At 40.0% G+C, this 26,709-nt stretch overlaps 1 protein-coding gene across 7 annotated transcripts in view; it reads left to right on the top strand.

Annotated features, from left to right (window-relative positions):
* VPS13B (vacuolar protein sorting 13 homolog B) overlaps positions 1–26,709 on the top strand; it is a 482,877-nt gene that overhangs the window by 244,732 nt on the left and 211,436 nt on the right. For all 7 annotated transcript variants that reach the window (XM_075415801.1, XM_075415802.1, XM_075415804.1 and 4 more), the window contains exons 23-25: positions 2,274–2,508; positions 12,506–12,726; positions 17,475–17,681. In XM_075415801.1, coding sequence (XP_075271916.1) covers positions 2,274–2,508; positions 12,506–12,726; positions 17,475–17,681 — 663 coding nt within the window. The remainder of the gene's footprint in view (positions 1–2,273; positions 2,509–12,505; positions 12,727–17,474; positions 17,682–26,709) is intronic.

Below are 26,709 nucleotides of genomic sequence, written 5' to 3'. Positions count from 1 at the left end.
GTGGAATTTTGCCAAGTGTTCATCATGTTGGCCTTTGAAATCCTGCAGTAATGTTTTGCAAAATTCATTTATTCATGTAAAACTTTAAATGAAACACAAGTAAGCAAACCATATCTGTAAGCAAATCTGCAGTATTATTAAATATGGAAGGTCTGATGCTATCATGTAAACACCCCCAAAATTCATGGTCCAACTCCCATTCAGGTGTTTGAAAATGAATGGCGAAGTAATGCCTATGTAAACAGGAATTTCCCTCCGGCATTTGAAGGAGTGAAACTGTTGTGATTCCACTTCAACATTCTTGATACGGCAAAATAAAATAAAACAAAAATGATCTGAAGAACTTGTCTTCAGTACAGAGCTGTACTGAACTGTAAATTACGTGTAAAAACTCTACTGAGTATTGAGATCTTTCCTCAAGCGCACTTTGTGAAACATCTCCTGTAGATCCTGCTGCTGGTAATGTGATGAAATATAGTATCTCTCCAAGTTGGTGGAATTTTTGGATTATTACCACATGGTTTGTATATTCAGGCAGCATTTGACGTTAATCATCGTGGATATATATATATATGAAGAATGGATGATTTGTTATGAACTGTTTACTCAGCAAATGCACTAATAAAACAAAAGTTATACTGATCATAAGTTCTTTTGTCATCTATTTATCATTATCCCACAATGGCTTGACCTGCAACCTACTACTAATAGACCAGAAAACGATCTAATGTGTCACTGTAAAAATCTTTGCAAATTGACACAATGACTAATTTACCAGTTTAAAAAAAAAAAAGTCCAAATCTATTACATCTGTAACAATACACTGTTGCTTTTCATCCAGTATAAATAAAGTACACTCTGCAACCTTGAATCAATAAACTACTTATCAAAGATGTAATTAACTTCATTTTACAACTCAAACAGTTCTAAAACTAGAAACAAACACAGACTTCATGTAACAATGTATTTATTTTTGCAAAATTCTACTTATGTTTTCCTGCAGTGAATTCTTGTCAGTTTGTCTAAGCAAAAGGGCACAAAAATGCTGAAATAAAGATGAATATCTGTGTTCTCCTTACTAGGCTGGCAAAGTACTTATGGTGCTGAGGAATTCCAGCTTTACTGCAAATCACTGTTGCAGTCTTGAGGGACTTCAGGGGAGGGTATGGATTGCAAACCTGGGTTATCAGTTTTAAGCTGTAATGTCTCTAAGGATATCAAGTTGAAAGACTCTGTTACGTAAGTTTACAGCAAACAAACGTTCTTTTAGCACAGCTACAAATAACACCTTGTGGCCAACATTTTGTACGCTGGACTTTTCCAAACTGTTGTGAAGAAATTACCTGAATCCTAGTTTCTACTCACTTAACAAAGCGTTCAAGTGTGCAGGCTCTTAGGGCTCTTTGATATCCAGGTGCAGAGTATTACTTGTGAGAGCCAAGGAAGACTAACAGTTTGCAGCTTACACCACCTCCGTGTTTGCAAGAGTTCAGTTCTTGATTTGGGCTCACTCAGCCTTGCTAGAAGCTCATGAGAGGATGGCAGAAAGCTCACAAATATTTCAGGGTAGCAGCATTGCTTGAAAATTAAGAACAAAAAAAATGCTGTTTCATCTGAAACCATATGCACTACTTCTGGTGTGCAATGATAACAGGACAAAAGTTGTATAAACTTTATGAACTTTATTCGTTTCTCTTTGTGCACGTATGCACCTATCCACTTGTTTTAAAGTCAGCTTTTCACTGATGATCAGCATTTTTGTACATGTTCATTACTGTTGATTACAAAATAAAGACAGAATTTTCCCTGTAATAGGTCTTTACAGAATTCTTTATAGAAGGTAACATCATATAAAATGTTGGTTAGTTCTAGAGGCTTAGCTGTTGCAAACAAAAGCTAATGAACTGCAAAAAGAGGGTTTTCTCAGCTTTACTGTGAGAAGATTTTCTGACTCAGTTATGCTTCTTGTAAAAAGCTGTTGAAATGTAGTTAGATGTCCGTTCCCTTTATATGGCAACACCTTTCTGGTCAAATTTGCAGATCAAAATCACACTTACTCTTCTGTCTCCTCCCATAGTCATAATTTACAAGAACATATTATTTTCCAACATTTTGTATCATCTTTCCTCTTAATTCATTTAGAAGCTAAGACTATTTTCAGTCAGCTATGATGGATGAGTACCAAGATTTTTGTACCAAGACGAATATTCCACATTGAGGGAAAAAATGTTTGATCTGTTTCTGAGAAATCTTTCTTGGCTTTGTTTTTGCAGCTTGAAGTGCAGTCCTGTTGTGTATTCCTTCCGAATGATAGCCTGCCTTCCCCAAGTACTATTGTGTCAGGCGACATTCCTGGGACTGTGCGCAGCTGGTACCATGGGCAGGCAAGTATGCCTGGCACACTTGTCGTCTGCTTGCCCCAGATAAGGATTATGAGTGCTGGACACAAACACATGGAACCATTGCAGGAAATCCCATTCGTTGTGCCGAGACCCATCCTGGAAGAAGGTAGAGTGGTAAACTCCAAAAAGCTTACTCTTTAATTTCCATTTTTAACTGTTATGAAAATTAACTTCTGATGTTGTGCTGCTTTTTTAGCAGTATGTTATAGATTATTGACAGCTAAAAATACTAACGGCAGGGTTTACCCCACGGAGATCAAAGTGAAACTCATCATCAGAGAGCTAGTTCTGTGATATGTTTTGTATGTTTGTTAAAGGCAAAAGAATTCAGAAGTGCAATTTTTACTTTCATTGGTTTTGTCATTTGTGTTACTGTGTTGACACAAATGGTTGGACACAACAGGAGGGGGCAGTGAGTTGTGAATTCCAAGACAGAATGGAGGCAGGTTAGGAAAAACTTCTCATGCCACCTTTGCTGGAGGGGGGATGTACTGGATCTGACAGACTGGACATTAGGAAAAGGTTATTCAGTGAGAGGGTGGTCGGTCACTGGAACAGACTCCACAGGCACCAAGCCTGTCAGAGTTCAAGGAGCATCTGGACATCGCTCATAGTCATATGGTTTAGTTTTAGGTAGTCCTACAAGGAGCAATGAGTTGGACTCTGATCCGTAAGGTTCCCTTCCAACTTGAGATATTCTGTGATTCTATGTAAGATGAGAAAAAAAACCTCATAAATATATCAACCTATAAGCCTAAAAGAAAAAAATGAGACTTCATCAGTCATTGTGATAGGCAAGAATTGTGTTCTAACTTGTGTCTGTAGAGATTGTAGCAAGGTTTTTGTAGAGATTTGAAGAAAAAAAACTGAAAAGATTTGTTTGAGTGTTTGTGGGGGACGCTCTTGTGCATAGGCTAAGAGTGAGAAAAGGTATGGTAGTTCTTATTTGAAAAACTAATATTTGACAGAGGTTTGAGTTGTAGACCAATTTGAGGGAGGAATCGGCTTTTAACATTCCACAACTGATGGAGAAAGGAATGGAGGGGATAAGCTGTAAAGGACCTAGCAAGTGAAAACAAGCTGCTTATGTCCAATATGGTTTTTTTTTTTTTTTAAATAGAGCCCTTAGAAATGATCAAAGTAAATGGTAAATGGATTTGCAGCAGTATTCTGAAGGAATACTGATGTAAAAATCTTCTTCTGCAGATACTCATATAAAAAATTTTGTATTGGAAATAGGTGAGGCAGGTATCTCTAACAGTCTTGAGTCTTGGGGTTTGGGTTTATTTTAATGGCATCCATGAGATCTAGCCTCATAACCAAGTTTAAATTTTCATGGAAATACCAGTTGTGGTTTAACCCCAGCAGGCAACCCAGCCCAGCCACTCACTCCCCCTTAGCGGGATGTGGAGAGAGTTGGAAAGCTGAAAGTGAGAAGACTCATGGGTTGAGATAAAGACACAGTTTAAGAAGTAAAGCAAAAGCCATGCACGCAAGCAAAGCAAACTAAGGAATTAATTTGCAGCTTCCTTTCGGCAGGCAGGTGTTCAGCCGTTTCCAGGAAAGCAGGGCTTCGTTGCATGTAACGGATACTTGGGAAAACAAATGCCCTAACTCCAAATGTCCCTCCCCTTTCCTCCCTTCCCCCAGCCTTTATTGTTGAGTGTGACATCCTATGGTATGGGATATCCCTGGGGTTAGCTGTCCCAGCTGTGTCCCCCCTAACTTTTGGTGCACCCGCAGCCTGCTCGCTGCTGGGGTGGGGTCAGAAGCAGAAGACACCTTAACACTCTGTAAGTGCTCTTCAGCAATAACTAAAACATCCCCATGTTATCAAAGCTGTTTTCAGCACAAATTCGAAACATACCTCCATACCGGCTACTACGAAGTCTGTCCCAGCCAAAACCAGTACATTGATGTGCAGTTATTTCATTATTGTATTCTTGAACTATATTATTTGGAAAGAATTGTTGCTGGATTTTGTATTTGTTCTAAGATGGAGAGGGAGATGCAGCAATTGTTCCATTGCTTTTGTGACAGCATTTTCTGGGAAAACTATTCTGTTTTCTGCATACTTATTGCTGAAACATAAAACAGTTATAAAGGATATGCCATGAAAAATTGTCAAAAGCGTATTCAAGAGCTACTTCTGCTCCTGCCATCTGAAATTCGTTTGGATTTGCAAGTATTTTCCGTTTCCCTTTGTTGTGCCACTTACAATGAACTCTTCTCCTCCTTCCTGTATTTGACCTTAACTCACAGCAACAAAAATAAAAATTGTAGTTTTTAATACTGAAAGTCATATTAGAGATGCTGCCAACTAAAAAAAAAAGAAAGAAAGAAAGAAAAAAAGAGAGGGAAAGTCATATGTATTTTTCCTAATAACTTGCAGTAGGAATGATCTAATTTTGCTAATCATAATGACGGATAGAAGATAAATAAATTTAACTGAAGTCTTTTGTTTGTTTTAAACTGGTGGTGTAATTTAAACCATTTATGAAAGTAAGAAGTCACTTGAATTTTGTCAAACCTAAATTTGAAGGAAAGAGCCTAGTGAGAGAAAAGAGTACCCCTTGTTGAGATAAAGCCTATGGTAAGGAATTTATTTGTGTAGCTTTATGCTCTGGGAATAATGCCAAACAGAAGTTCTCATAATCTTGATATTTTTGGTTCTCTAATGGAGCTGTTGCCTTCTCCCATGCCAAAACTCCCCCTTAAACTGACTATTAAAAAGTTTCTTCAAAGCTTTAAGTCACCTTTCATTTCTTATCATGTAGAGGTAAGTAATTTTTATGAACTTTTATTGGAAGAGTTTCTTAATTTTCATTCTGTCTTTGAACAAGACGTCAGGGACATGGCATCATTCTGAAGACATGTTACCATCTCTCTAAAATTATATTTATTCAACCTTTTCCTGGAAACTGTTTTTTAAATTATACCTTCTTTTATAAAGAAGATATAAGTAAAAAGCTTGTTAACAAAGATGCAGTGTTACTTTTGAGAAAGCTGTGTGCTCACTCATATATTTTTCTTATTACTTGAAAAAGTAAAAGAGAAGGGAAGGGGAGCATAGCCACACTGTCATTTGGGGATATTGCAGCCTACTCAGAGAGACTTACTGACCTCAAGATGTCAACATACTAAAAATAGCTTATACAGTATCCCACAGTCAGGTCTTTTTCATTTGTTTTCAGAGTTGTGATACATTTCAGAGGTAATTGTAGTTTGTGGGAATACTTATAAGAAATTTTTGAGTACAGTACTTCGGTTCAGAAACATAATTTAGCTCAGTCATACTAAGTAACTTATGAGCAGAAATGGATTTATCTGTATAAAGAACGACATAGTTTGCCAAACTGCTGTTGAATAACAAATACAACTAAAGTTCATAAAAAGGTATCAAATTACATTAAGTATTGTCTTTATAGTTCAAATCAATCAGATGATCAATCCATGAGGTAGTATTCACTGAGGATATTAAAACAGAATCACAGAATCATAGAGCAGCCTAGGTTGGAAGGGACCCTGAATGAGCATCTGGTACAAGCTTTTGTGGGAAAGGGAGCCTAGATGAGATTATCCAGCACGCTGTCCAGCCACATTGTGAAAAGGTCCGCATTGCTGGGGAGGTTGTTCCAGTGAATAATGACTCTTACTGTAAAAAAAACAATTAAATTGTTGCTTATATCAAGATGAAACCTCTCCTGATGGAACTTGTACCTGTTGCTCCTCATCTCTTCCATTTTGGCTTCTTGTGAAGAGGGTGACCTGTGCCCTATTTTTAGCTGCCCTTTGAGTAAAATAGTTACAAGGAAGTAGAAACTCAGTTTGAGCAGAACTGAAATGTTTATAGAACTGCTTAGAGTTGTGACTTTCTGTGCGTTCTTGTGTACATCCAACTTCAAATACTTGACAATTCATCTGTATACTCTCCAAGTCCAACTTATAGCGATAGGATAAAATGTGGTAAATTTGCAGTTGTACAAAATATGTTGTTATGATCAGGACTTCTGGACTGCTGAGTGTTGTTCCAAAAATTTAAAATGTTATAATAAGAAAATAAATCGAAGACATGAAGGGAACTAAAATTTTTCTTTGGATAAAGCACTGAGTTTTAGAGTAATAATGAGAACATTTTTGGCATCTATGAGATCTTCCAGTGTTTAGAAGTTTACATTTTTAATTAATTTGGAAACTTTTCTTGGCTTCCACTCATATTTTTAAACTAGTTATTCTTTTTTAGTCTGTTCCTCCTGACTTTTTTTTTTTTTCCTTTAAATAATCCTTTACTGGCACATATAAAATGTTTCTCTTTGGGATCATACTAGTAATTTTTATGAATCCATCTTTGTAAAAGTGTTTGGTTAGGTCAAATACAGTAAGATACAGATATTTAGGCAAGACAGAGTAAAAGACATTTTAGAAACCAGTGTTCAAAATATCTTAAAGTTCTTGTTGATACTGCTAGGTATCATGTTCATGTTCTCATATGGATAGCAGTGTACTGGCAATCATGTAAATTGCTGTATTCCAAATATTTAAATCTAAGGTGGCTTTTGTTTGTGAAATATTACAAATTACATAACCTCACAGATTTTTTTTATTTTAAGCATATGCTTAAACTCAGTAAGTTATCAAGTGACTTGAAGGGAAATAGAAAATTAGAGCTTCTGATATTAGTATGTGAATTAATTATTGTGAAACATATTGGTCATAAAGTATACAATATAATAGAAACATACATATTTCATCCTTCAAAAAAGGTAGTTAAATTAGTAAATTAAAGGTAGTTTAATTAAAGTTATATTATATTTAAAGGAGAGCACCAATATGTTGGCCATTCTTAGAAGTTATCATCTTGCTTTAGATTTAAAAAAATGCTTCCGCTTCAATATAACAACTGAAAAACAATTTCTGTAAATTGTAAGATGTATATCTGACATTCAAATAGTGTGCTATCTGAGTTGATATTCAATGTCACCATCTATAAAACATGATAATTATTGTATTGAACTTATTTGTTATGGTTAATGACCTTATAAAATTAGCTCTCACGTTTTAGTGATGTTCTTCAGTATCTGAATAGCAATGAAGATCTGCATAAATAACTTGCTAATGTTGTGTTTAGCTGTTAGAGCTCTCTTGTAGCTGGGTTTAAGTTAGAAAAGCCTGTGTGTTTGTGCTTACTTTTGAAGTCTGTAGAACTAAATCTCATCTGCTGGAAGTGAACTTTGGACTTGGGCAGAGCCCTTAGGGCTTTCAGCTGGGTGCACCTAGGATATGCAGCCATACAGCTGCTTCTGTGGGGTGAAGTACAGTAGTGACCTAACATGCAATGGCTGCAATATCTTTTTCTTTTAAACATTGCATGTCATATGAGGATGTGAGCGCATTGGAAATCCATGTAAAGACCCTGCAATGTGGGCACGGAAAGGGAAATGAAGACAGAGTAGTCAAGATGCTTTTTGAAGTTTGGAAGGGATACTTTTAGCAGGCCTGGGAATAGATCCCAGATCATATGCATGATAAAGCTTTCATCATCTCTCTCCTATCATTACTTATTTTAAACAAACCAAATTTCTCTTTTGTACAACTGTCAACATTGTATACGCAACGTTGTGTACAACTGCCACTTGTGCAATCTGGTTTTTAAAATGAAGAGTCATATAAAAGTGAGAGCAAACATAGAACAATTATTAGTAAAGTACGTTTATCAGTGTTGTATGTCACGCAGATGGAAAGGCTTACAATGAGCATTGACTCTAGTTAAGAAGCCAAGTAAGTCTAATAACTACCAGAGAAAGTGCTTGCACAGAGCAAAATTTAGTAATTATATATATTGGAAAAATAACCCAAACACTCTGTATGAGAGGAGTCTTGCTGAACTGTTGCAAATAGCAGATAGATGATGAATGCCAGTTCTTTGAAAATTGCCGGTAATTGGGTCAGTCAACTGCCAAAGATCTGAAAGTGATAGTTCTAAATGTAAGAAGTTATCAAATCAGTTGAAATATCTTAATGAATACATTTTCAAGTTTTTTAAAACAGTAGTGATATTTGAAAAATTTAAAATTTTTAGAATTATTAGAATATAGAATTATCCAGAGTCTTCAACCATCCTACGGGTTGTTCATGTGTATCTTTTATAATCTCGCCCACAAGAGATGTGGAGTGACCTCTAGTTCCACTGAAGGCACTGTCAGGTTTACTTGTAATATTTCAGTGTAGAAGAATCTCAGCAATTAGGTGACAAAACAATATTATACATGAGAGAAAATATCGATCAAGTGTGGCACAGGCTTTTCCTTCCTTCATACTAAGAAATAATTTTTGATCTAAATCCTATAAACAATGTTGCTTTTGATGTTTGAACACTTTGAATTTATTGTTTAAATAGTTTCATAAAACCAATCTGCGAATGAATGCAGGTAAAGTTTTTTTTAAAAAAGGATTATAAAGCAAACATAGGTACAACAACAAAACAAGGATTTATCCAGTGGACAGTTCCAGTATAATGTTAGAATGGTCACGTGGTGTATATGGAGCTGAAGAAGACATAATTGATGGCATTAGGGAGGATTTTTTAACTGTAAATTTACCATATCTTTACTACAGTGTTTGTTCAGCATACTGTCGTTTCTGTGCATTGATAAAAGTTGATTGGTATTTTCCTTTTAAGGTAGATAATGTGTGCAGCATAGTAGAGTTAACATTCAGTATTTTCTTTGGGGATTGTTTCTTTCTAATCCATGAAATATAAATGATGTTAATTTACTGTGGTGGTCACAGAGAAAAACAAAGTTCATGTGTAGTAATTAGAAACACATCATTAGAGTTGTCTTCGTATTTGAATTTTTTCCATTACAATTAATATTTTGTATTTCTTGGCTGGCTAAAGTTGGAAAAACCACAGATTGTTAACTGCTTTTAAATTTCTAATCTGAAATCTTTCCAAAATATTTTCAAGTTACATTGGCTGAGCTGAATTCTTCAGTATAGCTTCGAAAAAAAACTACTGAAGTTTTCAGTTCTTAGGATGAGACGCACTGACTATCCTGATAGATACTCCTGACCATATAAATTTAGTGCTGGTGCCACCTGTGGAAGAAACAATAGAACTCTTACTAAAACAATATGGTAAAAAGATGTTTGGATCCAGATTTATTTTAATTTCAGAACTTTTCTAAAGTTTCTTTTAAATTATCACAAACACTTAATTTGTGTTATTTCTGAGTGATGTGATTTCTCGCAGGACAGTGTTGACCGCAGGCCACACTAGGCAGCAAACACGCTCTCCGTATATTGTTTAAATACACTAGTTTGAATTCTTTATTGCCTTGTGAGACTCCAAGAGTCCATCCCAATGTGCATTTGTATTTGTCTGCTGTCTTCTGTTCTGATTCTCAAGACTGGCTTCCATGTCTCTGGGGTATTAGATTAATTTGGATTCTTCTTACCCATGACTCCAGGCCCAAATCTTGAAAAACAAAACCTCATACCAAATAAGCTTCTGAATTTTGGTACGGGAGGAAGAACTTTTCTCCTTCTCTTTCTCCAAATGGATGTGCTCTGTACAAAGATGAAGACTGTTTCAGCCCAGGCTGAGGTTTGCGGATGCTCACCAGCCTGCTGTGTTTGGATCTGAGACTGTGTCCAGCCACTTCTATGTTACTTTGAGTTGGGGCAGGCAGTTTCTCTTGGTGGATCGAAAATTCACATGCTGGGCACAGACTCTCTGTCATTCAAGTAGGGACAAAAAGGCCCAACTTCCTCAGCAGAAAATCTCATTTTAAATGGAATGATGGAGACTTTCTTCAGGGGGGGACATGACCAAAACAACCCTGAAATAATTGTTATGCTCTCGTACTTCTAAAGATTAAAAAAAAAATCTCTTTCAGGTAAAATGGGAATTACCCTCATATCTTTCATTGTCTCCTTTTCATCACTTTTGTTGAGCATTCTTTGAGTTTTGGATGAGTGTCTCTCACAGAGCCTAAATTCCTTCTCCGAGATCCAGTTATCAAATGTGGGATTGTGTAGGGTTTAGCTGGCAAGGTTTTGGTAGCGGGGAGGACTGCAGGAGTGGCCTCTGTAGAAGATGCCAGAAGCTTCCCCTATGTCCAACAGAGCCAGTTCCAGATGGCTCCAAGACAGACCTGCTGTGGGCCAAGGCTGAGCTGATCAGGGATGCTGGTAGCACCTCTGTGATAATGTATTTAAGAAGGGGAAAAAAACTGCGGTGCAACAGCAGCTGCGAGAGAGGAGTGAGAATATGTGAGAGAAACAACTCTGCAGACACCAAGGTCAGAAGGAGGGGGAGGAGGAGCTCCAGGCGCCAGAGGAGGGATGCCCCTGCAGCCTGTGGTGAAGACCAGGTTGTCCCTCTGCAGTCCATGGTGGAGCAGATATCCACCCTGCAGCTACATGGAGGACCCCACCACAGCAGAGCAAGTGGATGAGTCCTGCAGGAGGCTGTAACCCTGTGGAGAGCCCATGCTGGAGCAGGTTCCTGGCAGGACCTGTGGCCCTGTGGAGAAAGGCCCCCCACGCTGGATCAGGTTTGCTGGCAGGACTTGCGACCCCATGGGGGACCCACGCTGGACCAGTCTGTTCCTGAGGGACTGCACCCCGTGGAAGGGACCCATGCTGGAGCAGTTTGTGAAGAACTGCAGCTCCTGGGAAGGGGTTCATTGGAGAAGTTCATGAAGGACTGTCTCCTGTCGGAGTGACTCCATGCTGGAGCAGGGGGAGAGTGTGAGGAGGAAGCAGCAGCAGAGACAGCCCATGACGAACTGACCGTAAACCTCCATTCCCCGTCCCCCTGCGCTGCTCAAGGTGGAGGAGGTAGAGAATTTAGGAGTAAAGTTGAGCCCAGGAAGAAGGGAGGGGTGGGGGGAAGGTGGTTTTAGATTTGTTCTTATTTCTAATTATCCTACTCTGGTGTTAATTGGCAATAAATTAAACTGATTTCCCCAGGTTGAGTCTGTTTTGCTTGTGATGGTAATTGCTGAGTGATCTCCCTGTCCTTATCTTGATCCCTGAGCCTTTCATCATATCATCTCTCCCCTGTCCAGTGAGGAGGGGAGTGACAGAGCGGCTTGGTGGGAACCTGGCAGCAAGCCAAGGTCAAACCCGCCACGGGGATTCTGCTTCGGTTTCCATACTCTGTGTTCCCAGCTCGTTTCAGCTCCAGCTGGTAGAGCTGTTTAAGGTTTTCTCTCCCTGAAGAGAGTTCCTGTTGGCCTCTAAAAGACCTACCTAAATAATTCTCTCTGTGGTCCTGCTTTGGAAACTGTTCCTTTTCTTTCCCATCTGTTGACAATCTAAAGAAAACAGCCTGTACCGAAGCTGCAGCCATTTTGTTGTTCAGCTGGACACGGCCAGTTCCCTCACTGATCATGCATGATGATTCATAGTAGGCTGCCAGGCACTTCTCTGGGTAGGCTCCCTCCTGAATATAAGAAATGAAGTGCTTAGCATATGTCTATAGTAATTTGTTTCTACAAAATCCATCACCATTCTGTTCCTAGGAAGTTAGGCGGAGCCCGTGGGAAGAGCTGCACTGTGATCAAGATCTCACTTGCCTGAGCAAGTGAGAATGGGATAGGCTGTTGGGATAGGCTTTACTTCATGGCACCACTATCTTGTTGATAGGCAAGCTAAAAATTTTTGGGAGAAAGACAATGCTCTTTTTTAGCATTAACACTGGTAAACACATAGAAGTATATAATGTAACGAACTGCCTCTGCCATCCATGTGCTGAAAGAAGTAGGCAGTGGTTTCAGGATACTTCTCGGTTTGAGGAAAATCATGTAAAGCAAAAATAATGTTCTTTAAAGACTATGGGGTCAAAATTCCCAATGGATTTCAATTTTTAAAAAGGTGTAAAAAATATATTTCTATTGTTTAGATTTTGAGGGATAGAATGGAATTGATAGTTGAATTATATTTGTGATAGTTTGGGATCTATTTAATGGTTGTTAATTGCACTTACTGACTTTTGAGGGGGGTTAGGATAAGGCTTTTACTGAGTTTTGAGAAAATAATTGCCTAGTTTTTGTTATGCAATTATTTAACTGTTTTCCCTTTTTTTTAATCATTAGGTGATGCTTTTCCATGGACTATCAGTCTGCATCATTTCAGTGTATATACTCTTCTTGGACAGCAGATGACACTTAATTTAGTGGAACCAATGGGCTGTACTTCTACTTTAGCTGTTACTTCACAGAAACTGCTTGCTTCGGGGCCAGAATCCAGACACTCATTTGTTGTCTGCCTACATGTCGACCTTGAGTCCCTTGAAATAAAATGCTCCAACCCCCAGGTTGGTACATTTAATTGATTTATGAAAGGAAATGCAAAATAATTCTATTTAAGTACAATTGTTCTGCATTTTGTTGAAGAAGGTCTCTTCTATCTTAATTTTTTTTTACTGGGCCATCAAGATCAAGGTGCTTAGATTAAGATTTGCTTTGAAGCTCTCTCAAGTTTTGTAATGTAAACTCTTCTCAAAGTGTAATAGCTACAGTATAAATGCATCTTTTTGCTGATGGAGTAAAATGAATTGCAGATGTACCATTAAATGCTACAGTGCTGTTCTGCTGTCACTGTGGATTCATATGTTGAAGTGGTTTCATGTAGTTTTTTACCATATTTTCATAGAACGAGCCCTTCTTCAAACATGAAATGTTTTTTAGGCAAACAGTGGTATCCTTTAGTAAGGGAAGAAAACTCAAATGAGTATGCATAAACAAAAGTTACCACCTCATTTATGTTTATTGAAAGGCAAAGATGTTGCTAGATTTTCAGAAAGTGCACCCTGTGTTCTACTGACCTGGATCAAGTTTGCTGTAGTACTAAATAGAGTAGGTTTTCTATGCAAAATTTTGAGTAATCTTTACTGTAACTTGAGTACCACTGTCCTGACAGTTGCAGCATTTCCAGTGGTGCTGGAGAGAACACTCTTGTTCCCGAGAACTGTGAATCTGTTGAGGTCTGAGTAGGGCTCTGCGCTCATGTGCTGTCTGCTCCAGTTTTAGCCGTATGTAGGATTTTTCAAAAGACGTCATGGACCAAATGGACTGTTTATTGCTTCATTTAATAGAAAGAAAGGGAAATAACACAAAGTATTACAAATTTGATCTGATAGACAGCACATCACGTTTGCAAAGATTTCTGGACCTATGATCTAAGTCTGGGAATAGTAAAGCTAAGGTGGCTGGTGTAATATTAATGTTATCCCTTGTGTACTCATTACAATATGTTTCTCAGTCACATGCAGTTTTTCCCGTGCCTCATTCCATGTTCGGTGAATGAAACCAGTGTTTTAAACTACGTATTTATTTTATCCTTGATGTGCGGTCTCCTGCCCCATTCACTGCCTTCTGTTCAAGTCATTTCTGACTCATTTGCTGTATGCCATTGTCTTCTGTACTAGATGGACTCACACTCACTAGGAAGAGGGTTGGTAGAGTGAGGTTGCACACTGGACATTGCAAATTAAAATTGAAAGTTGAGCAGCCTCAACAAGGTCTACTCAGACATGTGAAGTTGTATGACGGATGTGTTTGCACACATGAAGGGTTGTCACTGTGTTATAAACATATAAATAGGAAAGGACAAAATCATGATTTTGCTGACAATTTTATGTTTTATGTTTAAGTACTTCTGAAAGCTTTACTTAACAACTTTGTGGTATTTCTGTAAAGTTTAATGAATTCATATGTGATGATTTCACAGCCTATGGAAATCTGCCTGGTTTTGTATTAGTTTTCATAGAACTGTACAAAATTTATCTTGATATTGCAGAATTGGTAAATATTTTGGGATGTTCATGTAGTAAAATAGTTGACTGCAGTTGATCAGTACATTCAATGGAATTCCAGCAAATTGTCAGATTAATTCTGATTTTTTTAAAATCTCCAATTAATCTCATGGTTAATGTATGTAATACATTAACAGTATTAATTTATAAGCAGGATGGCATTGTTATAAGTGGCAGCCTTATGTAAATTTGGGTGGCAATTTAAAAACAAAATTGGAGTAAATAAAATGCATTTTCGACTTTTCAACAAAATGTGATCAAATAATCTTTTTTGCAAACTGTAAGAAAATGTTTGCACTAGAAAATTCAAATTGTAAGCACCTTGTAAATAATATTATGAGTATAGGGAAATGCTAAAATGAAGTTGTACAGTGGAATATCAGACAAAATATTGTTTTCTTAAAGCATGTCCTTGTTCACTGTGATGTTATTCGTTTACTGAAGTATTATAATGATGAAAAGGATGCGGACAAATTATTTGAGTTTAATGAAAGTTCTTGAGCTGTACTTTCTCTCTTACATCTGCCTTGTCCTTTCTTCTTTACTGATGCAAAAGGGAAAAAAACCACATCAGTCTTCTTTAACCAGATGTTCAAGAAGAGAAGATGGAAAATACAATTACATAAACAACATTTGATAGTTATAAATTCACAGTAGAGTAACTATGAAATTTGATTCTTTAGAATGGCGGGCTGTATTTTGTCTATAGATGACAGCCTTTAAGTAGGTGATACTCAGTGAATTTGTTAGATGCTAGCAAAGGTGAAGTATTTTACTATATGACTATTATGATTTAATAAGAACTCATGTTCTGATGGTTGTATTTGTTTAAAGTCAACGGATACTTCCAGCGTGCAAAATTGCCAGGATATTGCCTTTTGTTGTAGTTTTTGATTTTGTAGTAATGTGTTATTTTTTAAGCATAAAATGCTGTAACATATTGAACTTTACAGATTTTGCCAAGTAGTCAGTGGGATCTTACTGAGTTATGTGTGGTTTTGCTGGGGAGGGAGTGGAAGCAGTGAGAGAGGGAAACTTTTCTTAACAAATACTGGCAGAGTTATTCCTATTTGTGTCATACCATTTTTCTGCTCTTGAATAGAGTGTACTAAATTATTATGTATTAACTGTTATACTCAAAAATACTTGTAAAGGGGAGAGACCTTACAGCTACATTATCTCTTCTAATATAATCAGAACTGGATTTTCAAAATACTACTACTCACTTGAAAAAAAGCAACCAACAAGACCTTCCACTTTAAGTAACAACAAATGGAATAAAATTACGTGTATTAAAAATACTCAAAAGACTTAACTTCAGCTCTTTATCTGAAGCTTTAAAATTTTATTTACATATAGACATAGCCTTCTTTTTTGTTTTAATGAAGTTTTGTTGCGAGGCTTTTTGATGTTTTTTATTTTTTAACATATCTCCATGGAAATCATCTCTCTGTAAGCAAAAGGTGCCTTTTTTTCTTGGTGAACTTGTTTTGTCTCTGGTTTCAGAGCAGGATAGAGTATTAGGGTCATACTACTTGGCTGTCTCATTGCTGGCAGTGTTCAGAGAGATGGCTACTGCTGTCTGAAATAGCCACTGTTTCAGAGTGGCTGCAAAGATTCTAGCCTGAGTAATTTTTAAAAAATCTCCCTCGTAACATATGTAATTATTAGCTTTAATGATTATGACTGTTGCAACCCCAGTAAGATTTTAAACTCTTCAGTGTTGGATTAGCTGATGACAAACCTCTTTACCTTGTGTATGAGCATGTATGTAAACACAGAAGTTGCATCATTCCCTTCTGTTGCATTTTTTTGTGCCTTTATGAACAGTAGCATAATTAAATTTCTGGAAGCCCTGCTTCATTAAGACAAGTATAGCTTAAATTATCCTTTGGCTTCTTGACCAAAAAATATTTTGAGGGAGTGGAGGTTACAAGCATGTATGATTTGGATAAGTGCCTGTATCCTATTAATTTTCTAGAGACTTTTTTGCCAGTTAAGTGTCAACACTAGTTGATGTTATATTACTCAGTCAGATAGACATTATTAGTTGATCTTTCTGAGTTACAGGGAAGAGACTCAGGAAAACTTAGAAATTTGCAATTAGTAATTTAAAGGCTACCAGTGCATATCAGAGTGCTACAGACACAAAACATTTTAAAGCATAACTAAAAGAACTGTTTGCCACAGCCAGAGTTACTGTTTGTCTGTAGATTGGTCTGTATATGAAGACCAAAAAAGTACTGAGAAGTTTATCTCCTTTAAGGAAAAATTATGTCAAAAGAGTATACGACCTGCTCAGTGTAAGCCTTGAAACTTCAAAAGAAAATCCAAGATGAATTAAGAAGGTTTTTATAAAATTCCAGCACTTCACCTCTTAAGAAAGGACTGTAGCATGTACTTTGAGACTTCATCACACACTCTCACGCACAAAATCAAGTACTGTTTTATATCAAATGTAGATTGACAACAGCATTTTTCTGCATCTGTTCTGCCCACATAAGAAGTCAGCTTCATAGAGTAGATGTGTCCTGAGGCTTAAGGTTCTTATAAATACGAGAATTGCCATTTTTTATAATGGCAAGTTGGCTATGGTATCCAGCTGTGGATCTGCTTATATATTGTTTGTAGTTTTCTTTGAGCTTGTTTTATACAGTACATTGCAGTATGTTGTCATACAATTCGGTGATTAATGCTTATTTACAAAAACTTGTGTAAATATCTTAGAACCGAGTCAAACAATGTACAAGTTAAACAGCGCGTTTCTGAATATTGGGATGACATATGCCAGGAGACTATTGAGTTTGATAGTGGATATTCTTCCTAAAACATACAATAGTTCTGTATGTTGCAGGGGATCGTTATTTTAATACCATTTAAATGAATAATTTTTCCATTGTTGATTTTTCATAAGGTTTGTATGTTTGCCTTTTTCTAGAGGCAATATCTGTACATATGAAATATACCACAAATTACCTTTGTTTAGTTGTTGAAATTGATGTTAGTAAAAGTTTTACGAGACCATGTTATTGGTTATGTTTTTATGAGCTACCTACCATATGTTTAGACAAAACATAGATTATTTTTATCAAAATCACGATACTGTAACTGATGTTAATTACTTTAATCGCAACGTAGTTACTTATCAGAACAGTTCTGCTACATTCTAAGTCTCAGTGGAGGACTTTGATGATTTTCATTCACCTTATCAAGGAAAGCTTTATCTTAAATGTGTGGGGTTTTTTTAGGTGCAGCTTCTGTATGAACTGGCTGAGATCGCAAGTAAAGTTTGGAATAAAATTCAGAGGAAAGGAATTCTATATCAATCTTCTGTCTATACCGAAACCATGACAGGACCTGCTCCTCCTAGCTCTCCAGTTAAAAGCAGTGTTGGTACCGCTCCACCAGACACCAGTACCTACAGCCCATCTGCTGACGTTGGGACCACTACAGAGGTAGGCTTTCTTAAAAAAAACAAAAAGAAAAAAAAAAAAACCAAACCCATGTGAGTTCTGACTTAGACGGTGTGGTGCATAGTCACGTAAGAATCAGAAGGGTCAGAACAACAAGTAATATCCCTATGGAAAGTAGCTTTGCCCCAGTAAACTAATGAAGAATACTTCATTACTCAGTTTGGTGGAACAAGAGGAAGGCAGTAAAAAAAAAAAAAAATTGCTGTATTGCTCCTATGTTTATTATTTGTCTGGATTCTTTCTCTTTAACGTGAATAATATTGACTCTTGTCAGAAAATTATGGTTAGTGTTTTCAGGTCAACAAGCATAAGGCATTTTTCAAGTCCAGCATTACTAGAATAGTAACTGATGTTTTTGAAGTACCTGTGATACCTGTGCTGCTTGTGAGTCATCCCAAGTAGCTTTAGCCGTCAGCCTGGGATGTTGAAGCCAGTCACTACAATGCCTGAGTCAGTGGAGAGCTGCTGTGTGTAGACTGTATTGACAACCAGGAGAGATACAGGGGCAGGGAAGGCTCCCAAGCTGGCATTGCAAGTCACTCAGCTGTATGCTCACCTCAGGTCTATCCAGCCATTGCTACCCTCCATCTATGAACCACTTCTTGAGCTCAGTTTCTTCCCTTTTTCCAGATGTCCCATGTCTCAGGAATTTTTTTGTAACTTGGTCACATGAGGATTTGGGTATGCAGCTTCAAATATAAGAAAGATTGGCCACTTGGTTTTTATGTAGTTCTGCTTCCTTAACTTTACAGCACTGCATAACCGCCTGGAGCAATCTGGTGCCTGATCTTAATCTCTGTCTGTGCCTAAGACTATGAAATATTATTTTGAGGCATGGGAAGGATTTCTGCTTCTCTGCCATACTGAGGAAGGAAGGCTAATTGCTTTCATAGAATCATAGAATGGTTCAGGTTGGAAGGGACCTTATAGATCATCTAGTTCCAGCCCCGCTGCCGTAGTTAGGGACACCTTCCACTAGACCAGGTTGCTCAAAGCCCCATCCAGCCTGGCCTTGAACACTTCCAGGGAGTGGGCATCCACAGCTTCTCTGGGCAACCTGTGCCAGTGCCTCACCACCCTCACAGGCAAGAATGTCTTTCTTATATCTCATCTAAATCTGCCCTCTTTCAGCTTAAAGCCATTAACCCTTGTCCTATCTCTACATGCCCTTGTAAAAAGTCCCTCTGCAGCTTACTTCCAGGCCCCTTCAGGTACTGAAAGGCTGCAATAAGGTCTCCCCGCAGCCTTCTCTTCTCCAGGCTGAGCAGCCCCAACTCTCTCAGCCTGTCCTCACAGGAGAGGTGCTCCAGCCCCCTGATCATTTTTGTGCCCCTCCTCTGGACCCGCTCCAACAGGTCCATGTCTCTTCTGTGCTGAGGGCTCCAGAGCTGGACGCAGGACTCCAGGTGGACTCTCACCAGAGCGGAGCAGAGGGGCAGAATCCTCTCCCTCGACCTGCTGGCCACACTGCTTTGAATGCAGCCCAGGACAGAGTTGGCCTTCTGGGCTGCAAGAACACTCTACCGGGTCAAACTGAGTTTCTTATCAGCCAGAAGCCCCAAGTCCTTCGCCTCAGGGCTGCTCTCTATCCATTCCCTGCTCAGCCTGTATTTGTGCTTGAGGTTGCCCCGACCCATGTGTAGGACCTTGCACTTGGCCTTGTTGAACCCCATGAGGTTCACAGAGGCCCACATCTCAAGCCTGTTCAGATCCCTCTGGATGGCTTCCCTTCCCTCCAGCGTGTCAACTGCAGCACACAGCTTGGTGTCATCAGCTGACTTGCAGGTGCACTCAATCCCACTGTGCGTGTTGCCAACAAAGATGTTAAACAGTGCTAGTCCCAGTACCATGCCCTGGGGAACGCCACTTGTCACTGGTCTCCACTTGGACATCGAGCCATTGACCACAACTCTTTGAGTGCAAAAGTCCAGCCAATTCCTTACCCACTGAGTGGTCCATCCATCAAATCCATGTCTCTCCTATTTGGAGACAAGGATGTCATACGGGACAGTGTCGAATGCTTTTCTCAAGTCCAAGTAGACATCAGTTGCTCTTCCCTTATCCACCAATGCAGTAACCCTGTTGTAGAAGGCCGACAAGTTTATCAGGCATGATTTGCTGTTAGTGAAGCCATGTTGGCTGCCACCAGTCACCTCCCTATTTTCCATGTGCCTTAGCATAGTTTCCAGGAGGATCTACTCCATGGTCTTGCTGGGTGCAGAGGTGAGACTGGTTGGCCTGTAGTTACCCAGGTTTTCCTTTATTCCCATTTTAAAGATAGGGGTTATATTTCTCCTTTTCCAATCAGTGGGAACTTCACCAGACTGCCATAACTTCTCAGATATGGTGAATAGTGGCTTAGCAGTTTCATCTGCCAGTTCCCTTAGGTCTCTTGCATGCTCCTCATCACATCCCATGGACTTGTGCATCTTCAGATTCCTTAGATGGTCTTGAACCTGATCTTCTCCTACAGTGGGTGATTCTCCATTCTCTCAGTCCCTGCCTTTGCTTTCTGCAACCTGGGGGCGTGTGGCTGGAGCACTTGCCGGTGAAGACTGAGGCAAAAATGTTGTTGAGTACCTCAGTCTTCTCCTTATCCCAGGTAACCGGTTCTCACATTTCCTTCCAGAGAGGGCCCACATTTTCCCTAGTGTTCCTTTTATCACTGGCATATATATAGAAGCTTTTGTTGTTGCCCTTGACATCTCTGGCCAGATTTAATTCTATCAGGGCTCTAGCTTTTCTAACCTGATCCCTGTCTGCTCAGACAGTTTTTCTGTATTCCTTGCAGGCTACCTATCCTTGCTTCCACCCTCTGCAGGCTTCGTTTTTGTGCTTGAGTTTGTTCAGGAGCTTCTTGTTCATCCCTGCAGACCTCCTGGCATTTTTGCCCGACTTCCTCTTTGTTGGGATGCATCACTCCTGAGCTTGGAGGAGGTGATCCTTGAATATTAACCAACTTGAGCCGTTCTTCCCTCCAGGGCTTTGTCTCATGGTACTGTACCAGGTAGGTTCCTGAAGAGGCTGAAGTCCACTCTCCTGAAGTCCAGAGTAGTGAGCTTGCTGTGCGCCCTTTTCACTGTCCTCAGGATTTTGAACTCCAGCATTTCATGGTTACTGCAGCCAAGGCTGCTCTTGAGCTTCACATTCCCCACTAGTCCCTCCTTGTTGGTGAGAACAAGGTCCAGCGTAGCACCTCTCCTTGTGGGCTCATCTGTCACTTGGAGAAGGAATTTGTTATCACTGTAGTCCAGGAATCTCCTGGATTGTTTATGCCCTGCTGTGTTGTCCCACCAACAAATATCGTCAGGGCATGTGAACCTGCGGCTGCTCCTATCTGTGTATAGAGGGCCTCATCTGCTCGATCTACCTGGTCAGGTGGCCTGTAACAGACCCCCCACTATAATGTCACCTATCCCTGCCCTGCCTTTAATCCTGACCCGTAAGCTCTTGGTCGGCTCCTCATCTACCCCCGAGCGGAGCTGTATGCACTCCAGCTGGTCATTAACACAGAGGGCAACACCCCCTCCTCGCTTCCCCTGACTGTCCTTCCTAAGGAAGCCTGTATCCTTCCATTCCAACACTCTGGTCATAGGAGCCATCCTACCACTTCTCTGTGATGCCAGTGAGATCATAGCCCTGTAGCTGCGTGTACATCTCTAACTCCTGACGTGCTGCAAGATGAACCGTCGGGGAAGATGACTGGCCTGGCTGAACAGGGAGCTCTTGCTGGGACTCAAGAAAAAAAGGAGGGTCTACCACCTATGGAAGAAAGAGCAGGTGACTCAAGAGGAGTACAGGGGTCTCGTTAGGTCATGCAGAGAGGAAATTAGAAAGGCAAAAGCCCAGCTAGAACTCAGACTGACCACTGTTGTAAGGGACAACAAAAAATGTTTTTACAAGTATATCAACAATAAAAAGCAGACCAAGGAGAGCCTCCATCCTTTATTGAATGTGAGGGGGAATATTGCCAACAAGGATGAGGAAAAGGCTGAGGTACTTAATGCCTTCTTTGCCTCAGTCTTTACTAGTCAGACTGGATATTCCCAGGGTAGTCAGCCCCCAGTGCTGGAAGACAGGGAAGGAGAGCGGAACAAACCTCCCATAGTCCAAGAGGAAGCAGTTAACAACCTGCTGTGCCACCTGGACACTTACAAGTCTATGGGGCCGGATGGGATCCACCCAAGAGTGCTGAGGGAACTGGCAGAGGAGCTGGCCAAGCCACTCTCCATCATCTATCAGCAGTACTGGCTAACAGGGGAGGTCCCAGATGACTGGAGGATCACCAGTGTAACATTCGTGTACAAGAAGGAAGGAAGGAAGGAGGATCCTGGGAACTACAGGGCTGTTAGCCTGACCTCGGTGCCAGGCAAGGTTATGGAGCGATTCATCCTGAATGCGCTCACCAGGCATGTGAAGGACAACCAGGGGATCAGGCCCAGCCACCATGGCTTCATGCAAGGCAGGTCCTGCTTGACCAACCTGATCTCCTTCTACGACCAGGTGACCCGCCTCCTGGATGAAGGTAAGGCTGTGGATGTCATCTACCTGGACTTTAGTAAGGTCTTTGACACTGTTCCCCACAATATCCTTCTGGAGAAACTGGCTGCCCATGGTTTGGATGGGTGTACTCTTCCCTGGATGAAGAACTGGCTGAATGGCTGAGCCCAGAAAGTGATAGTGACTGGAGTTCACATGCCTGGTGAGCGCACTTGGGCACAAACTGAGGCACAGGAAGTTCCGTCTGAACATGAGGAGGAACTTCTTTCCTCTGAGGGTGACGGAGCACTGGAACAGGCTGCCCAGGCAGGTTGTGGAGTCTCCTTCTCTGGAGATATTCAAGACCCGCCTGGACAAGATCCTGTGCAGCCTACTGTAGGTGACCCTGCTTCGGCAGGGGGGTTGGACTAGATGACCCACAGAGGTCCCTTCCAACCCCTACTATTCTGTGATTCTGTGATTCTGTGGAGTTAAATCCAGCTGGCGGCCGGTCACAAGTGGTGTTTCCCAGGGCTCAGTTTTGGGTCTGGTCTTGTTTAACATCTTTATCAATGATCTGGATGAGGGGACTGAGTGCTCCCTCAGTAAGTTTGCAGATGACACCAAGTTGGGCAGGTGTGTCTTATCTGCTTGAGGACAGGAAGGGTCCGCAGAGGGATCTGGACAGGCTGGATCGATGGGCCAAGGCCAACTGTATGAGGTTCAACAAGGCCAAATGCAGGGTCCTGCACTTGGGTCACAACAACCCCATGCAACGCTACAGGCTTGGGGAGGAGTGGCTGGAAAGCTGCCTGGCGGAAAAGGACCTGGGGGTGTTGGTTGGTTGACAGCCGGCTGAACATGGGCCAGCAGTGTGCCCAGGTGGCCAAGAAGACCAAGGGCATCCTGGCTTGTATCAGGAATGGTGTGGCCAGCAGGAGTAGGGAGGTGATCGTGCCCCTGTACTCAGCCCTGGTGACGCCACACCTGGAGTGCTGTGTTTAGTTTTGGGCCCCTCACTGCAAGAAGGACATTGAGGTGCTGGAGCGTGTCCAAAGAAGGGCAACGAGGCTGGTGAGGGGTCTAGAGAACAAGTCTTACGAGGAGCGGCTGAAGGAACTGGAGCTGTTTAGTCTGGAGAAGAGGAGGCTGAGGGGGGACCTTATTGCTCTCTACAAGGAGGAGAGGAGGTTGTAGTGAGGCAGGTGTTGGTCTCTTCTCCCAGGTAACTAGCGGACAAGAGGCAATGGCCTCAAGTTGCATCAGGGGAGGTTTAGATTAGGTGTTAGGAAAAATTTCTTCATGGAAAGAGTGGTCAGACATTGGAACAGGCTGCCCAGGGAGGTGGTGGAGTCACCATCCCTGGGGGTGTTTAAAAAATGTACAGATGTGGCACTTCAGGATATGGTTTAGTAGGCATGGTGGTGTTGGGTGGATGGTTGGACTTGATGATCTTAGAGGCCTTTTCCAACCCATAATTCTGTGATTCCATGAGCTGGGCTGCAGGTCGTGTATTTGAGATAGTAAGTTTTTTGTCAGAAATGGAAAATGAGAATTAGAAGGCTAATTTTTATATTGTCAGGAAAATATTCACAGAAGTGTTCAAGTAAGATATATATAGTATTATATATAACTGTATATAATTGACATGTATTTATAATAATGTAATAATATGGATTTATTGTATATAATATACATTATGTAATACAATATTTTTGACTTGGCAGCTGAGGAAAATCTTACTCCATTTCTGATTAACTGGGTGTGAATATTAGGTGTATTGAAGTGATTAAAATCAAAATAGCATGTAGGATATGCAAGGTTTTTGGTTAACATTAGAGGTTGTCTTGACCTAGTGCTTGCTGGTATTTAAAGACTGATGTTTAAAACAAAGTGAAACTCAAAAAAGCAATTATCACTTCACACTTAGGACTAATTGTATGCAAGCTACCGGTTGGTGTGAGGTGAATCACCTAGCAGGATGACCATATTAATGCATTCTAGATGATGTAAAGAAAGTAACATTTTCCAAACAGATTTTTATTGAGTCATAGGGAAAATTATCTTAAATACTCTCCCACCATTTTAAATCAATGTAGTCATAGCTTTACCTGATTTTTTTTCTTTTTATTTTTTTGGCGTGCATCAGTAAAAATAAATGTCAAAGTGTTTTGAAGCTATACAGTGAAGTTTTGCAAATCATCGTGTGTAAAATAGGTGAGAACATTGTTCCTGAGACTATGCACAGTCCTGAGGTCTGTGAGCTGTGTAGTACTGTTGGAGGTGGGAAGAGGAAAGAGGCAGGGGACTCACACTTGACCAACCGGTGAGAAATAATAAGAGGAACCATATTTTCTTCTCACATTTCTAGTAGACCATTTTAGACAATATAAATTAACTAATTTTTAACATAGTGGTTGGAAGTGTCTCCATAAAACATTCTCTTCTGTGGTTGGTGACTGTGTCTGAACTTAGTCAACATATTTTCTAGTATCAAAACACAAGCTAGGTTTTCATTATAATGACATGGTTGCTGTCCTGTTCCTTGAGGAAAGAATTGTTGAGAATTTAAAAATACATATATTGAAAAATTAGCTAAGGAATGTTCTCCCTCATTCTTTTCCACTAGTGAAAGCTGTTTGTCCATGGAGAGTAGTTAATCACTTAGTTTCCCTGTGTCCTTTTGCTAACTTAATTGCTGTCGCCATACCTAGCTGTAGGTAGTGTGATGCTGAATTTGTGCTTCTCCTTTATTTTAAGAGGGTACGACATGAAGATGAAAATGTGGTCAATTCTGCAGTCTCCAGCTGCTGCTTTGAACTATCGAAGTCTGCTGAGTGCCTTAGTTATAGTCCATATACTACAGACTTTATTTGAAGAAAAATAACCTCCTTAGTATATTCAAATATGCACAGAACCCTATTATAGATGCGAGGGTGTATCTGAGTGGCACCTGTACGGAGAACTATACAGCTATTCCTCTGCCCCAAAAGCAGGCAAAGTAAGTTGACAGGTCTTGTAGACAAGGAATGTAGACAGATTTTTTTTGTTGTTTTGTCTCCTGTGATGTACAGCAGCTAGTTCTACCTGTCAAATTGCCTAACGGGCTGCAGATGTCAGTCTGTTATACCATACTATTTTTAATGACGCCAGATTTATCTTCTGGTGAAGACATAGTACTCCACTGTCTATCCAAATGTGGGTCGTTGCATGTAACATCTGTCTTAGACACAAGATTTTTTTATCTGCAGACCCTGTTTGTTCACAGGAGCCTAACTAGTGAAATCCAAACACATATTTTAAAACCCAATTGCATTGTCTTGCACCAGAGCATAGGTGAGGGCTGAATATTTTTCCAGGTACTTTCTGAAGAAGTAATTTTAGTTTCAAAGAGTGTAGAAGCTGGGTGGGGGTTGTCAGACTAATGTAGTGCTTGTCAGCTTCATATGTCATGGTAGTCTTGAAGTACTCTTCAGAGACCGGTATAGAAAATCTGAGCCGTGGGGGAGGGATTGGTGGTGTTTGGAGACAGGAAGGCAGAAGTTATCTTTAACACCTCACGGAAATGGTGATCGCAGGAACTGGGGTGTCAGGAAAGTTAACCAGCTGAGAGTAAGCGATACTGCGTGGAAGAGGAGGATGACTGCAAAAGGCATGCTTTCAGTGAACAGCAGAGAGGAAAGGGAAAGGGGAGGCAGCTGAGAAGATTGGAGCAGCATTCCACCATTTTCCTGGGTCTGATTTATCCCTGTCTGTGGTTTTGCTGCTGGTTGGAACTGGACCGCTCCTTTCCCTTCCCACAGAGTCTGAATTCCATCAAGGGAGCAATAAAAGCAGATGAGGCTGTTACAGTGCAGGCACTCACTGGCCAGGGGATCCAACACCAATAAAACCTTTCTTGATTGCTGTCTTGATACTGGCAGGTCTGAAAATAACTTGCAAATACTCGGAGAAATAGAAAAATTGTTTTATTTTAATCTCTTTAAATACTGTGGTTTTAAGGTCTTTGAATTCTCTAAAATGCTGGTATTGATTACTTATGCCTGTTTTGGTCTTGAGAAATTTGAAGGTGCTTAATGTTGGCCGATTGTTACTCACAAAAAAGTCAGTGGGAGCAAATTGAGGTCCATGTTTTTTGATTTGGAAAAGACCACCCTGTATTTGTAAATTATAACTTGTTTTCAGACTATTGTAGCAGTAATGTTTTTAATGAAAGAAGTAGAGGAGGTAATATATAAAAATCGAGTGCATCAGCCAAAATGTCACCTTGTAGCTATGTACTTTATAGTCACTATTGCTGATGAACAGAAATGAAGAGTAATTACAAAATAATATGTATTTCTACAGGTCTGACTTAGGGAGATTCTCACAAAATTTGCGTTTTATCACAGTCTGTATTTTGTTGATATTTTCCTTTATTTTTAAATCTTGAAATCTTGAAGTCTGTCCAACCAAAATAACTTTGCTGCAATAGGTACTTTTTTTTTTTAAGTTTAGAGATTTTACAGTTAAGGCGTTACTTTGTTCTGTG

Source organism: Opisthocomus hoazin, chromosome 3, assembly GCF_030867145.1.
Source record: "Opisthocomus hoazin isolate bOpiHoa1 chromosome 3, bOpiHoa1.hap1, whole genome shotgun sequence".
Classification (NCBI taxonomy): domain Eukaryota; kingdom Metazoa; phylum Chordata; class Aves; order Opisthocomiformes; family Opisthocomidae; genus Opisthocomus; species Opisthocomus hoazin.
Note: the sequence above shows the minus strand (reverse complement) of the source record. Positions and strands in the feature narration are given on the sequence as shown.